The sequence below is a fragment of the Cucurbita pepo genome, chromosome 11 (genome assembly GCF_057944985.1).
Source record: "Cucurbita pepo subsp. pepo isolate OVF chromosome 11, ASM5794498v1, whole genome shotgun sequence".
Classification (NCBI taxonomy): Eukaryota; Viridiplantae; Streptophyta; class Magnoliopsida; order Cucurbitales; family Cucurbitaceae; genus Cucurbita; species Cucurbita pepo.
In genome coordinates, this window is record NC_141808.1 from 4,615,827 (window position 1) to 4,630,165 (window position 14,339).

The 14,339-nt window shown below is 40.4% G+C and overlaps 2 protein-coding genes across 4 annotated transcripts; both read left to right on the plus strand.

Moving 5' to 3' along the window:
* Nucleotides 1–2,311: 2,311 nt before the first annotated feature.
* Nucleotides 2,312–6,517, plus strand: LOC111805319 (uncharacterized). 3 transcript variants are annotated; one of them, XM_087128598.1, is made up of 3 exons: nt 2,312–2,593; nt 2,896–4,883; nt 5,781–6,517. In XM_087128598.1, exons 2-3 carry the CDS (start codon nt 3,288–3,290, stop codon nt 6,165–6,167), a joined length of 1,983 nt encoding a protein of 660 aa, XP_086984724.1. In that variant the 5' UTR covers nt 2,312–2,593; nt 2,896–3,287; the 3' UTR covers nt 6,168–6,517. The 3 variants fall into 3 exon arrangements, with proteins under 3 accessions (XP_086984724.1, XP_023546099.2, XP_023546100.2); XM_023690331.2 differs by having other exon boundaries at nt 2,961–4,883; XM_023690332.2 differs by having other exon boundaries at nt 2,964–4,883.
* A 1,094-nt stretch (nt 6,518–7,611) lies between these two features.
* Nucleotides 7,612–10,025, plus strand: LOC111805694 (uncharacterized). The gene is made up of 4 exons (XM_023690872.2): nt 7,612–7,916; nt 8,039–8,127; nt 8,587–9,601; nt 9,677–10,025. Exons 1-4 carry the CDS (start codon nt 7,833–7,835, stop codon nt 9,755–9,757), a joined length of 1,269 nt encoding a protein of 422 aa, XP_023546640.2. The 5' UTR covers nt 7,612–7,832; the 3' UTR covers nt 9,758–10,025.
* The last annotated feature ends 4,314 nt before the right edge of the window (nt 10,026–14,339 follow it).

Consider the following 14,339-nt stretch of genomic DNA (forward strand, 5'->3'; position numbering starts at 1 on the left):
AATCGATGTGGACCTTTGAATAAGATGGAGGATATATGCCTTACAAACTTAAGGACATATGCCTTACAAACGGGACTGCTCGACTCTAACGACTCAAGTCCACCGCTAATAGATATTATCTTCTTTAGACTTTCCCTTTCGAGCTATCCCTCGGGGTTTTTAAAACGAGTCTGTTAGGGAGAGGTTTCCACACACTTATAAAGAATGCTTCAATCCCCTTTCTCTAATCGACGTGGGATCTCCGACTAAAAAATTTCCTAAAAACTCTAACCAATTAAATTTAAGAACGCTCGTGAACCTGGATATCCGAACCCCTAAATCACAAAGGATAAAACCCTCAAATCAAGATGATTTCATCCTAGATGATTGCAACTTTTGTAAATTTGATATAACAATCTTATTAAAGAAAGTGATATGAACCAAGAGACATCAATCATACAATATGCTTCAACGAAGATGTGAAGAAAATATTGTTGAAATTATCAAAAGATATTTCAATTCATGCCACATTGAAAAAGAATGAAGTTTCATGTTATAAATTTTGGGTGGATTTCAATTTAGAGTTATTGTATTTTATTAATGTATTTTAAGACTTTATTTACTTTAGGTTACAATTACCTAAGGCTTAATTATGGCCATAAAGTATGAAGGTTACAACTATTGAAATGCCTTTAATAGTTTCATTTTGAGGCTATATAAAGCCATGTCTGTTGTATTTGTAAGTAGACTTGTAAAAATGTACTAAAAGAAGCACTTGTGCTCTTATTTAGCCAATGGCTAAGTTTTTTTGCAATTCTATGTAGTTTAGGTTGCATGTAGAATCATTCAAGCTCGACATGATCAATCTTGCTTGTGGAGTGATTCGAATCTCAAACAAGTGTTCTTGCGGTGAGATATTTGATCAACAAGAATCATTCAAGCTAGACATGATCGATCTTGCTTGTGGAGTGATTCGAATCTCAAACAATGTTCTTGTCTTGAGATATTCGATCAAGAAGGTAATTCGAATCTTACTCCCCTTGTAGTGATTTCCACATATCAGAAAGACTCAGCTTGAGACATTTCGGTGGATAAAAATGCACCTAGCTTGAGACATTTCACCGACGGTTGATAAGTGTTGAAAAATACTTGTTTAAACGTCTTAATTTTTCAGATACACTTATAAAGAAAGCTGGATTAGAGGAAATATTACTTGTGTTGACAAACATTTATCATGAAAGCGAACCAAACGATCAAGGTTAAGCAAACTCTCTTGGGAATGAATGTTTCTTTCACGCATAGGTTTAAACGAAACGAAAAGGTCAGGTAAACTTATTTTAAAAAATATGGAAAAAGTTTTGGTGGGAATCTTTAATCTACTTTTTCCCGTTTCTCCAATGGTTGAATCTCTTTAATACGGTCTTCATCACTGTGACTCGAACACAAAGTCAAGGTTTATGGGAGTCTCTTGAAAGAAAATTTCAATAGATTGGAGGAGAAGAGTTTAGAAATGTCACGACCTGATATTTTTGAAGTTTTGAATTTCGACCGTGACTAAAAAAGTCAAAGTGTGAAGGCCCGAAAAGGGAAAATTAAAAAAAAAAAAAAAACAAAACTCTAGACCGCTCAGCTATAAAGAACAAGAGCCTGAACTATAAAGAAAAACGGTAAGAGTTGTAGCTCGAGAAGTAAAGACCCTACATTCCAAAGGAATAACTTTTTCCAAGGTACCGTGACAAAGCCAATAGATGGAGGAAGCTACATGGGAACGAGAGAACGAGAACGAGATGATGCCGAAGCAATCTGACTTATTTCAAGTATGAGGAACTTTCGAGGACAAAAGTTTATTTTTTTCTACGTGAACTTTTTATGATATGCATATATTTCCAGTATGTCAATCCATGTATGCTATGATACCATGTCCACGTTATGAGACGCTTGATGAACTATGTATGTTAAGAACGAATGATATACCATGTACGTGTTCTATCATGAAAAGTATAGAAGTATTACGTGCATCATAACCATGTACCATGATTTGAAAATGCAAGACCTCATTCATATTGTATGTCACGAACACGGAATACTTCCCTAGTACATTTTGTTTGGACCCCGACATGATGTGCTCTTTCCCTTTGGTTGGTTTCTAATAGCATGAACGTAACCCCGACATGGTGCATAGTGAGTTCGATGGGCAGATGTGTGAATCATGCATGGAGAAGGAAGGAGTAGTATGTATCCAATTTTAGTTAGACTTAGTGGCATATTCGTAAAATGCGGAGATATAAAGGTCAACTGTGTAACCATCTCTCTGAAAGCAGGAGAGAGAGAGAGAGAGAGAGAGAGAGAGAGAGAGAGGGAGGGGGGGATCTGAGCTAGAGGGGGATCGCTTTGCGCACCAAAACGTAGTACTTGTGAACATAAATGGCGAAGAAGGTCCGGACCCAAACTCTCTCTCTCAGATCCAAATCGTCCGATTCATTCGCTCTCTTTAGGTTTGTTTCGTTTACTCATGAGCTCACGGAGCTCAATCCAATGGAGAGGAGAGAGATAGCCACGCAACCACACTGACCACCCCACACTCATCCGCCTCCAATTTCCCGATTTTCTTGCGGTCTGTTTTCTTCTTCTTACTCTACTTTACTGCTCTTGCTTTCTCCTTTAATTTCTTCAGATATTTCCAGGGATAATTGTGTTTTTTCTTGTTTGTTTGTTTGATTGATTGTTGCGGAAGTCGATGTGGAAGATTGTGGAACTGTTTTGTTCTCTTTTCTGTTGTTTTTTTGCTTTTTGGTTCGGAGATTTTGAATGGAACTCACTGTTGGTGCCAGTTTGTTTGTTGTTCTGTTGAGTTTTGGTGGAGTGTTTTTTTAATCCTGTTTTTTGATAATGAAATGTTTGTCAATGGAATTGAAGCTTGTATTGTGTCTTGCTCATCAAACGAATGGATTTCGTTTTGTGATTGCTTCACTGTGTGGCAGTAGGCAGCAGAGTTCGAGATCAGGCTGTTTGAGTGGTATCTGTCAGTTCAGTTCGCTGCTAAAATGGTCGAGATTTGAGGACGACGAGGGTATGTGAGCAATCTGATTTTAGGTTCTTTCTGTTGTCTAGCTACGGGCAGAGGAGATTCTCAGAGAATCTGTAGCTGGAAAATGCCTAATGTCTGCTGGTTTTTGAGTTAAGTTCTAGAAATTGCTTGTGCATCTCGAGCTAGGAACTAGCTCGACATCTGAATTTGAGTTTCTCCCAAGAATGAGAGCAGTGGTGATTTAGGAATCAAAGTTAGTGATATACAAGAGCCGAACATCATGGAAGACTTTTCGAAATACTCGCATAGTCCAGCTCATCTAGCTGTTATTCGTCGAGATTATGCCTCTCTCCAGTGCATTGTTGCATCCCTACCTCGGCTAGCGAAGGCCGGTGAGGTTAATACAGAAGAGGAATCTCTTTCTGCTGAGCTCCAAGCTGATGCTGTCTCTGCTGCTATTGATCGCCGTGATGTTCCTGGTCGGGAGACCCCTCTTCACCTTGCAGTACGGCTTCGAGACCCGATTTCAGCTGAAATTTTGATGGGAGCCGGTGCTGATTGGAGCCTTCAGAATGAGTATGGTTGGAATGCTCTCCAGGAAGCAGTCTGTACAAGAGAAGAAACAATAGCGATGATAATTGCTAGACACTACCAGCCTCTGGCTTGGGCAAAATGGTGTCGTAGGCTTCCTCGTATTATTGCTTCTGCTGCCCGAATTCGTGAATTTTACATGGAGATAACTTTTCATTTCGAGAGTTCTGTTATTCCTTTTATTGGACGAATCGCCCCATCAGATACTTACCGCATTTGGAAGCGTGGTTCTAATCTCCGAGCTGATATGACCCTTGCTGGTTTCGATGGTTTTCGAATTCAGCGTTCTGATCAAACATTTCTCTTTCTAGGTGAGGGTTACAGTTCAGAGGATGGTAATGTGAAGCTATCTCCAGGTTCATTGATTGTTCTTGCTCATAAGGAGAAGGAAATTACAAATGCTTTAGAAGGAGCTGGTGTTCAACCAACAGAAGCAGAAGTTGCCCATGAAGTGACCCTTATGTCGCAGACAAATATGTATAGGCCAGGCATTGATGTTACTCAAGCAGAGCTTGTTCCCCATCTAAATTGGAGACGCCAGGAGAGGACTGAGATGGTCGGAAATTGGAAGGCGAAAATATACGATATGCCTCATGTGATGGTGAGTGTGAAGTCAAGGCGGGTACCTGGAGCTATGACCGATGAGGAGCTATTTGCTGGTGATGACGAAGAAAGGTTAGCCAATGGTGTTGAAAATGATGAGTTTGATGATGTATTGACTGCAGAAGAGAAAATGCAGTTGGATTCCGCGCTTCGAATGGGAAACTCTGATGATGTGGGTGAGGATGAGGAACATGCTGCCTGTGAAAGCCAAGAAAATGGTTCAGTAAGTTCATATACAAACTCTGACCCAAATGGTGCTACTAAGGAGAAGAAGAGTTGGTTTGGTTGGAACAAGAAGAGTGGCAAGGGAAGTAACGATGATCTTGATGATCCAAAGATTTTGAAGAAAGTTTCAAAATCAGCTCCGGAAGGTGCCAATCAAAAAGTAGTTGATCCTAAAAAATTGGGTTCTGAATTATCCTCAGAAGATATGGGGGATGCAAAGAAGGGAAAAGATAAAAGCAATAAGAAGAAAAAGAAGAAAGGAATCACCAATGAATCTAAGCATGAAAGTGAGTATAAAAAGGGTTTAAGACCAGTCTTATGGTTGACACCAGATTTTACCTTAAAAACAGATGAGCTTCTGCCTGTTCTTGACATCCTAGCCAACAAGGTAAAAGCTATCAGGAGACTAAGAGAGCTTTTAACAACCAAACTGCCTCATGGCACATTTCCAGTGAAGGTAACTTAATTTAAGATTTTCGTGCTAAGGTTTCAATTCCTCATCACGTATGTTCTTTTTATCATTTTCTTTCATTGCTTTAATTCTCTATTATTCTGTGATGTGAACCACTCCATGAGATTACATGCTCCTTTATTCTTTACCCAAAAAGGTTCATTGCGTCGGGAAAATGTTAGTTAGGGTATGTAACAGCTCAATCTCACCGCTAGCCGATATTGTCCTCTTTGAGCTTTCTCTTTTGGGCTTCTCCTCATGATTTTTAAAACGCATCTGTTAGAGAGAGGTTTCCACACCCTTATAAAGAATACTCCGTTCTCCTCCCAACCGATGTGGGATCTCACAATCCATCCCCCTTCAGGGCCCAGCATTCTCGCTGGCACATCACCCAGTGTTAAGCTCGATACCATTTGTAACGACCTAAGCCCACCGCTAGCAAATATTATCCTCTTTGGGCTTTCCCTTTCGAGCTTCCCCTCAAGATTTTTAAAACGCGTCTACTAGGGAGAGGTTTCCACACCCTTATAAAGAATGCTTCGTTCTCCTCCTCAGCCGATGTGGGATCTCAAGGGTCTGTTTTCTTTGAGACATTTTTTTGAATTCCCGTAAAAGAAGTGTTAACGTATCTTGTTGAGAGATTAAAAGTTAGCTTGGTCCATTAACTAAATGGAAAAAACCCCATTAATCCTATTTAAGTAACATCATTTCTTTCCTGTTCTTAATAAGTTCAGATCTGACCTTGTCATATGAAACTCCTAGAAACAAAAAAGGGTCAGCTCTTGACAACACTACACACTAGGAAAAAGTGTTCCCCATCCTTTTGTTCCCATCTTAATTCTTATCAACAAAATTGGATTCGTATTAAATAATAACAACAAAGCAATATGCTTCATTCTGTAGGTTGCCATTCCCATTGTCCCAACTATTAGAGTACTTGTTACTTTCACAAAATTTGAGGAGCTTCATCCGGTTGAAGAATTTGCAACCCCACTGTCAAGTCCAGCACATTTCCAGGATGCCAAGTCCAAGGAATCAGAGGGATCCTCATCATCATCATGGATTTCATGGATGAAAGGAAGCCGAGGCGGGCAATCCAGCGACAGCGACAGCAATCGATATAAAGATGAAATCGACCCATTTCACATACCATCCGATTACACATGGGTCGATGCCAACGAGAAGAAACGCCGCATGAAAGCAAAGAAAGCAAAGAACAAGAAGCCTAAGAAACAAGCTGCTAGGGGCGGAAATGGAGGAATTCAAATGAGTGAGAACGTAGAAGAGTAATCTTTTATAGGTGATTTCTGCAGCCTTGCCACTTTGAGATCCTCCTGCAACAGATCAAGGAGGTAAGCTTATCTCCTATTTGTATTTGTCTCTATTTTTCACATTGAAAGATCATATGAGCATAGAGGATCCACTGGTTTTAGCACTCTCTTCTTCTTTTGTAGCTTATTTCCTATTTTTGATTTTCAATTATAGATTGGTTGTGCAAGTCAAAATTAGACCCCAATCTTTGTACCAGATCATCACCAAGTATAAATTTTACGTTTTCTTTGTTTTGAAAAAAAAACTAAGACTCCTTTAAGAGAAACTCTTATGGACCCCTTGACATGAATATAGTACTAGTCGCTTCATGTGTGTGCGCCGTAAAATTTTGAGAATGGGTGTTATTTGATACTTTTTGTTCAATATTTGAGTATCGAGAAAATGGGTGTTATTTGATACTTTTTGTTCAATATTTGAGTATCGAGAAAATGGGTGTTATCAGATACTTTTTGTTCAATATTTGAGTATCGAGAAAATGGGTGTTATCTGATACTTTTTGTTCAATATTTGAGTATCGAGAAAATGGGTGTTATCTGATACTTTTTGTTCAATATTTGAGTATCGAGAAAATGAGTGTTATTTGATACTTTTTGTTCAATATTTGAGTATCGAGAAATTTTCTAGTACTGCGATGGTATGATACGAAAACATAGTCCGACAAGTTTCAACTTGCCTTGTTATTTGACTTCTACTACAGTCGACCTCACTTGTTCTCTTGTCCCTTACACAACGGGTGTAGGACTCATGTAAACTTCTTGGAAGTGCCCGTTTAGTAAGACATTTGGAACATGTAATTGGTACAGAGATCTAAAATTATTTTTCATGAAAAAAATATTTATAAATAGAATTTTAATACGTGTTAAATATTTTTATAAAAATAAATTTGAGATTTAAATCATTTGGGACTAAGGGAGAATAGCATTCAAAATTATAATCAACAATATATATATATATATATATATATATATTTATTAATTATTAATATATATTTTTTTTGAATAATTTTTTTAATGTTAATACACCAAAAACGAAATCACTCTCTAAATAACTTAAACGTTTCTTCTGCCCATTTTATCTATTTTTAAATAATTTAAACGTGTTACTAATAGTTCCAGTAAAATTAGTCTAATTATATCCTATTTTAACATTTCAAGCAGTAAAAATGTATCAAAAAATAAATTTAATCTTAGTCAAATATTAAATTGATATAATGAATTATTTTAGTATGAATTTATAATAATTCGATAAAATTTTAATTTTAAATAACCCTATTTTAGAAACATTTGTATAGATTAAAATGGAACGTTCTGAAAGTAAAACCGTAATAAAATAAAATTAAAAAAAAATTAAGAGTGAAAAAACAAACTATTAAAAAAATTTAGGATCAATGAATGAAACCCAAAAAAACTCCCTAAAAAAGCCCTTTCCAACCCTCCCAACGGTCGTATTTCTCCATAGAGATTCATCAAAACCATCAATGGCCGTTTCATTTCCTCTTCCCTTTAAACCCAAACTCCACTCCCATTCAATCCAATCCTCTTCTTCTCTTCTTCCTCTTTCATCCATTCTTTTTACTTTTGTATTATTTGATTTCCACTTTTCGCCTCTCTTCATCGCCTAATCATGCGCTGCTTTCGATCTTGTTTTGGTCGATTGAAGCGCCGAAAACCGAGAAAGTCTGCCGTCGGAATTTCCCCTCCAAATCATGTAATCGCTTTTGATTTGTTTTTTTTTTTTTTTTTTTTTTTTTAATTTTGTTTTTGTTTTTGTTTTTGTTTCTTACTGATCGGTGTATTTGTTTTTCTATCTTTTGTCGAGTGTTTTTGTAGATTGTTAATGCTTCTGAAGGTGTTCGTGAATCGGAAAAAGCGAAGGAAGTGGCTGATGCTTCGTTGATTAACCTAAATAAGAATTCTCTGTAAGATTTTTGGAGATTCTTTTAGCATGTACTGAATTTTGTTGATTCTCTGTTTAGTTTCCATATCGATTTTCAGTTTGATTCTCCTTTGCACTTATGTATACTTTTTGTTCTTTGAGATTCATTTTTTGTTCTTCGAATTTAGTTTCAGAGTACAGAAAGTTAAAGAAATGATCTGAAATCCAAGAATAATTTCAAGTTCTCTGTCTTGTTTGGAACTAGAGAGATTTAAAATGAATGAAATTAAGTTTTTCTATTGACTTATCAATAGAAAATTAAGGTTCGATATCAAATAAGTAGGTTATTTCCTAATTCTATGAAATCCTGCTCTTGCATGTGAGTTACAATATGGTCAGTTTCTAAAAGGATTTTCACCTCAATCATCATCCTTGTGTGTTCTTGGAGTAAAGTTTTTGGGGTGTGGTTCTAATTTTGTTGGAGATGTTCTTTAATAAACAGAGAGAAACGTGAAGAGCAGATTGATCTGCGTCACACAACTGAAAAAGTACACCCAATTGTTGAGAATGTAAAAGTGGTTCGTACTAAGAATGTTGAAAATAATTTGGATAAGATTAAGAAAAAGGAGAAGAGTGGAATGGAATATGATGAATCAAGAAGAAGCTCAACTATATCAAATGCATTTTCCTTACCTCTCAATCATAGGTATTCAAATTACCAAAACAGTGATGATGAAGAATATGTAGTAAATGGGGGCTGTTTAGATGAAAAAGAACGAAAACATGATGCTGGTGATGGGAATAGAAAAATTAAGTTATTAAGTAAGCAAGTATCTTCAGATTCTCTCTTTTCTTTGTCAATGGGTTCAACAAGATACTTTCTTGCATCTGAAGCTGGAGAGAATGAGGTTTACAGTCCGGTTCCAAGCCGTTGTTCTAATATTCGACCTGACAATGCTTCATTGGACGAGAATGGTGATTTTGTTCGTAACCCAATTGAGAATGATACTCGTTCTTTGAATGCTGCAAAAGTGATGGCACAACCTCCAGTTGATCATCCAGAAAAGGAGAATACTAATCATTTAGACAAAGATTCTGATGTTCTCATCAGTCCGGAACCTACTTTTTGTTCAATGAGAAAGTTGAAAGAAGACGGTAGCAATAGAAAGCACGTCGAGGGCAAGATTACGGTCAATACCAGCCTTTCAAACTGGTTGGTTGAATCTGAAACCACACCAAAATCCGTTGGTAATTCTAGCTCTATTGGAAACTCACCTATGTGGTCAAGTTCAGCCAGAAGCTATGAAGATAGGCCAATTTTAGGAGCATTGACTCTTGAAGAGCTTAGACAGTTCTCTGCATTTTCGACTCGGGCGCAATATAGGAGTCGGAGTCCTGAGGAGATCCCCATTATAGGCACTGTTGGGAGGTACTGGAGTCATACGGAAGAGTATGCAGATTCCATTGCACGCTCCTCTTGTTCGGGATCGACGAAAACGAAGAAGAAACTCAGAGAGGTATTTTTGATATCCTTCCAAATGTATCCATCTTCCAGTGGTGATATTAACTTGTTTGTTTGTTTGTGGTTTCAGGATGAGAGGGTCAACTGCAATTCGACCCCATTTCTAGAAAGGTTGGACACGGCTTTGGCATCAAACTCTCCTGAAGTTTAGTATGTCTCTTACTAGAACATTGTGTGTGTGTGATCTTGCTTTATATATACTGTCTTTTGTCATTTCAGTTTTGTCTTGGAGAACTGAGACCTTTTCTTTAGATGTAAAAAGCTATTAGAAAAATAAGTTCATAGTATGTTATACAATAAGTATAAGGTTCCTTCTTCTGTTGTTTGCTTTGTTCACAAACATGACATGTTCTAAGGCATGTCTGTCTTTCGAAGTGAGTCAGTTTTACTGATGATTGGGTGTCAGCCGTTGGAGTAAATCTTATGAAGGCTCATACATACATATTATTGAGAATTGACCCTCAGATGTTTTTTTTAGTTTTTAATTGAGAATGACATGCATTGCATTGTCACGACCCGATTTTCAAGGCTTCAAAATTCGGACCCTGACCCAAAAGACAAAATTGAAAACAAACCTAAAGAAAGAGAAAAGAAGAGTAAAAGATAAAAAACGAAAATCCAATAAAATTAAAATAGGAGGAGAAGGATAATTTTCAAATATTTAAAAAGAAGATTCAAATTTAAAACATAAGAGAAAATATAAATATAAAAGAAATTTATAAGACTCCAAAAGACCAAAAAGGGAGTGACGCTCTAGAACGACCCCCTCTATGACCGTACAACTCTCGAACGCTCTTTTACCTCGACCGACAGCCTACGAACACCTGAAAAAATAGGAAAAATGAGATGAGTATAAAAATTATACTCAGTAAACCATCTACGTAGGCTCTTATCGCATCCTAACTTAACAGAATCCCCACGGTCTTCTAATTGGCTTTAGGACGTCTGGTTCTGGTCTTGTCCCTTTGGGGCTCGCCCCTTAGGACTTGCTCTATGGAGCTCCACTGGTTCTCCGTCCTTTCATTTGGTACTTAAGGATCCCTTATACTAAGCTGACATGACCGTCGTCTCTCTATGAGGCACGCTACCTTTGCATGGCTTTATGAGACTACATGGTATCTAGTCTAGGGGTGTGCTGAGTATCTCCTAAGCCCACGACAGTCCCCTAGGGGGCGTGACCCAACCCGTTCCCGTGCAGCTAACGACCTGTACGACGTAGGGACACATTTTCCATGCAAAACGGCTAGGAGCAGTAAGAACTAGTCAGGAACCTCTAGTTCCTCCCACGAAGCTATAGAGGCCGTTCAGACAACTAGCAGTCTAAGAACACTTAAGGTACTTCTTCACCGTGGTAATCTGTTAGGTTCCTAGGGGGAAGGTATCTAGACTAAGTGACTTGTTGCTCCTGACTACAAATCCTTAGACACGCATGCGTCACGGGACGATGCCCTCCGTCAAGCACCTGGAACGCGGAGTTCGCGCTCAGGGGGCGACGTCATCCCTCGGGCACCCGGAATGCAGAGTTCATATACTAGCATGCATGCAATCCAAGCGAATCATACAAGTATTTTTTCCAAAATACCGGGTGGTGACTTACTTGATTGACGTGTGCCTTTTCGCTAGCACCTATGCCCCGTAAGTTGTCTAAAAATACTGATTTTCCTCGATTAGGTCCCTATTCACATAAAAACATCATTAGAATTGGAATCGGGATAGAAATCGGGAAAACAAAAGTCGAACGGGTCGGAAACTAACCTCACGTGCTTCCACACACCGCCACAAGTCGAGAGGTCTATTCACGAGTTTCACGCGCGAGTACCACGTGCGCGCTTCCTGCGTAGTCGCAGTCTTGTTCGGGTCAGTTCGCTCGGTGAGTTAGCAGGTCGGTTCGCTTGTGTGGGTCGCAGCTAGTTTGGGTTTGAAGGCGATACGTGTCGTCGTCTTGCTGGAGCTGCATGGCTCCAGCCGACGCTCGGTGTCACGGTCCAACATTCTTGACCGTGCGGCGTCGTGACCGATACACGCTCACGACCAGCCTTAAGGGGGACTAAGCCCCATATATTTTTCGCCCCGGCTTTGTGGCTTCGTCGGACCTTAGGCGAGGTTTGCCTTCGCCAATCGAACATCGCTTGTGCGGAATCCAAGCTTGTTCAACCACACACGCCGCCTGCGCGTGTATGTTCAATCGTCTGCGACACATCCGACTTGCCTCTACGCTAGGCCAACTCATTCGGCTCGACCTTGCCTCTACTCGGGCCAAGGTCTCTCAATACAACGTCGCATCTCATCTTGCCATCTCGATCCCCATCGACGGGGTCCATATGTCTTGACGCCATCCCGAGTCTCGGGATGTCGTCGTCCATCATAACTCGTTCAGTCGTGCCATCGAGAATGGGCCCGCGTGTCGTTCATCTCATCGGGGCTTCCCGAACATCCATCCATCCGGGTTCTATCGAGGCATAGGCCCTCCCGTGCCCATGCCGAGTCATTTACGGATACCGTACCGGATAGCGGGTGCATGTAGCAACCTCCAACACGCGGGCTAGGGCGCAATACCGGCACACCCGTGCCGTCCGGTACTGTCCTTCAAAAACCCATTTCAAAGGAAGTCGCCCGAGACACTCGTCTCGGCACGCTCGCCCACACTGTGACACACGTATGTGCCACAGGGTAGCTCACTTAGGCCACAGGGCCCAGGGGTGGTGGAGAGCTAACACCATGGTACCCCCTATAGTACATTTTGAGCCATTTTCATTCTACCAGGAGTAGACATGATTTTCGTGAGGTGTCATACGGTGTCGTGCATTGTCCGTCCAATGTCCGATTGACACCAAACTTGGCGAGCATTCATATTTTATATGGACGGACTTAACTCCCGAACCGCATGACCAAATTCCTTCCAAAACCTCGACTTTTGAGGTTAAGGCCCGGGGCCCTACCCGGCCCTTCGACAAGCCTATCTTGTCCTTCATGTCTATGCTGATGTCTCTGTTATGCTTGTGTCTCAACATGTCTTCAATACCCACTTTGCGTGGTGGTGTGTTGGATGATGCATCGTCCTCCTCGATCGCATCATGGCATTCTTCTACGTTGGCCCGCATATGGCCGGATGGGCGTCTCTTGAGGGACACCCCTTTGCTTGTCATGGCGTGAGGGTCACAACCTACTCTCTTCATAGTAAGGTTGTGACACTCGGCACGTGGCTCTGGCCGACACTCGGCACCTGTCCCCTGCCTGCCCAACCGCGTCTCATTGCCCGCTGTTGACATCTGGCTGCCGGAATTTCTTCTCTCTCCGTTCTTGGACGATTCTCGAATTTCCACCTTCAGATCGAGGTTATAGCCAAACTTATTCACATACCCTTTTTCTTTTTCCTTCCAAGAACGGTCCTTGTCATTAAATCGTGGCTGGTGGCGACTTCTGACGGTGGTCCGATGAGTTTTCGGATGGTTCTTTCTTCCTTCTCTCTCTAGGTTTTCTCTCAACTCTTTCTTTCTCACTTTTCTTCTTTTGTCACGCAATTGCTAGGGTTCCATTTGGACCCCTTTAGTGGCTGGAGGGACAAAATTACCTATTTGCCCTCAGGTGACTTTTAACCCTTTTTTTCTTTTCTTTTTTTTTTTTTCTTTCGAGTGTTACAAACTCTTCCCTCTTTAGAAACTTTCGCCCCTAAAAGTTGGCATCTCTTGGAAAAGCTCGGGATGGACTTCCTCCTGTCTTCTACTTGTTTCCAGATCACCTCTTTATCACAGTGGTACGCCGTTAGACTTTTACTAAGGGAGTCAGTTCGTTGCGCAAGCGCCTATTGTCACGGTCCGACACAATAGAGACTTGTACTTGTATAGGCATACTACCTCTTTGACATATAACTGATCTCATCGGTCTCGGGGCCTTCCCCTGGTGACAGGTCAAGTATCGTCTTACGAAATTCGCCATGTCTCTCTTCATCCCTGGCCACCCATAGCATCCCTTCAGATATCTTCCTACTTTCTAGGTGGAACGTACCAGATGTATTGTGGGCTTTAGCTATAATGGCTTTTAGGATTTCTTCGTCTTGGGGAATACACAGGTGGTTTTGCTAGCAAACCCCCGTATGAGGAGATGGGACACTCCACTGGTCTCTCGGTCGATGGCTATCTTAGCAGTACCACCTTCAACAATAACCTAGATTTTAACATTCTCTCCTCTTGTAACTTCCCTTGCTTGGTAGTCAATGCAGAAGTATGAATGGTCTTCCTGCTTTATGCATCAGCTACAGTGTTTGGCCTTATGATATAGAATCACGATGTCTTTATCAATTTCGACCATATTCACTATCATATATGTCATTCCATTTGCATAGGTACTCGGGGCTCTTTAATCGGTGTATGCTTGCACTTTTCTCCATGCTCGTAGTGTTGTCACATCTCCATGGCAAGCACAACTGCTGCTAATTCAAGGTCATGGGTAGGGTAATTTTGTTTGTGCTCTTTTAGATGTCTTGAAGCATAAGCTACTGTCTTATCCTTCTGCATAAGCACACACCCTAAGCCCTTACATGAGGCGTCTCTATACGTTACAAGGTTGTCTGGCTCATTTAGAACTGATATAGTCACCAACCTTTACTTAAGTTCTTGGAAATTCCGTTCGCCTACTGGTATCTAATCGAAGGGCTTGCCCTCCTTGGTTAACCGTGTAGGTCTGCAGAGATCTTGGAAATATCATGTACGAGTCTTTCGAAAGATTTCTAGAAA

What these genes read in the sequence shown, in the direction of transcription:
- LOC111805319 (XM_087128598.1), top strand. Translation starts at nt 3,288, where the DNA reads ATGGAAGACTTTTCGAAATACTCGCATAGTCCAGCTCATCTAGCTGTT. An exon ending in ATGGCACATTTCCAGTGAAG is followed by an intron (nt 4,884 to 5,780) that starts GTAACTTAATTT and finishes TTCATTCTGTAG; the next exon opens with GTTGCCATTCCCATTGTCCC.
- LOC111805694 (XM_023690872.2), top strand. Translation starts at nt 7,833, where the DNA reads ATGCGCTGCTTTCGATCTTGTTTTGGTCGATTGAAGCGCCGAAAACCG. An exon ending in GAATTTCCCCTCCAAATCAT is followed by an intron (nt 7,917 to 8,038) that starts GTAATCGCTTTT and finishes GTGTTTTTGTAG; the next exon opens with ATTGTTAATGCTTCTGAAGG. An exon ending in CGAAGAAGAAACTCAGAGAG is followed by an intron (nt 9,602 to 9,676) that starts GTATTTTTGATA and finishes TTGTGGTTTCAG; the next exon opens with GATGAGAGGGTCAACTGCAA.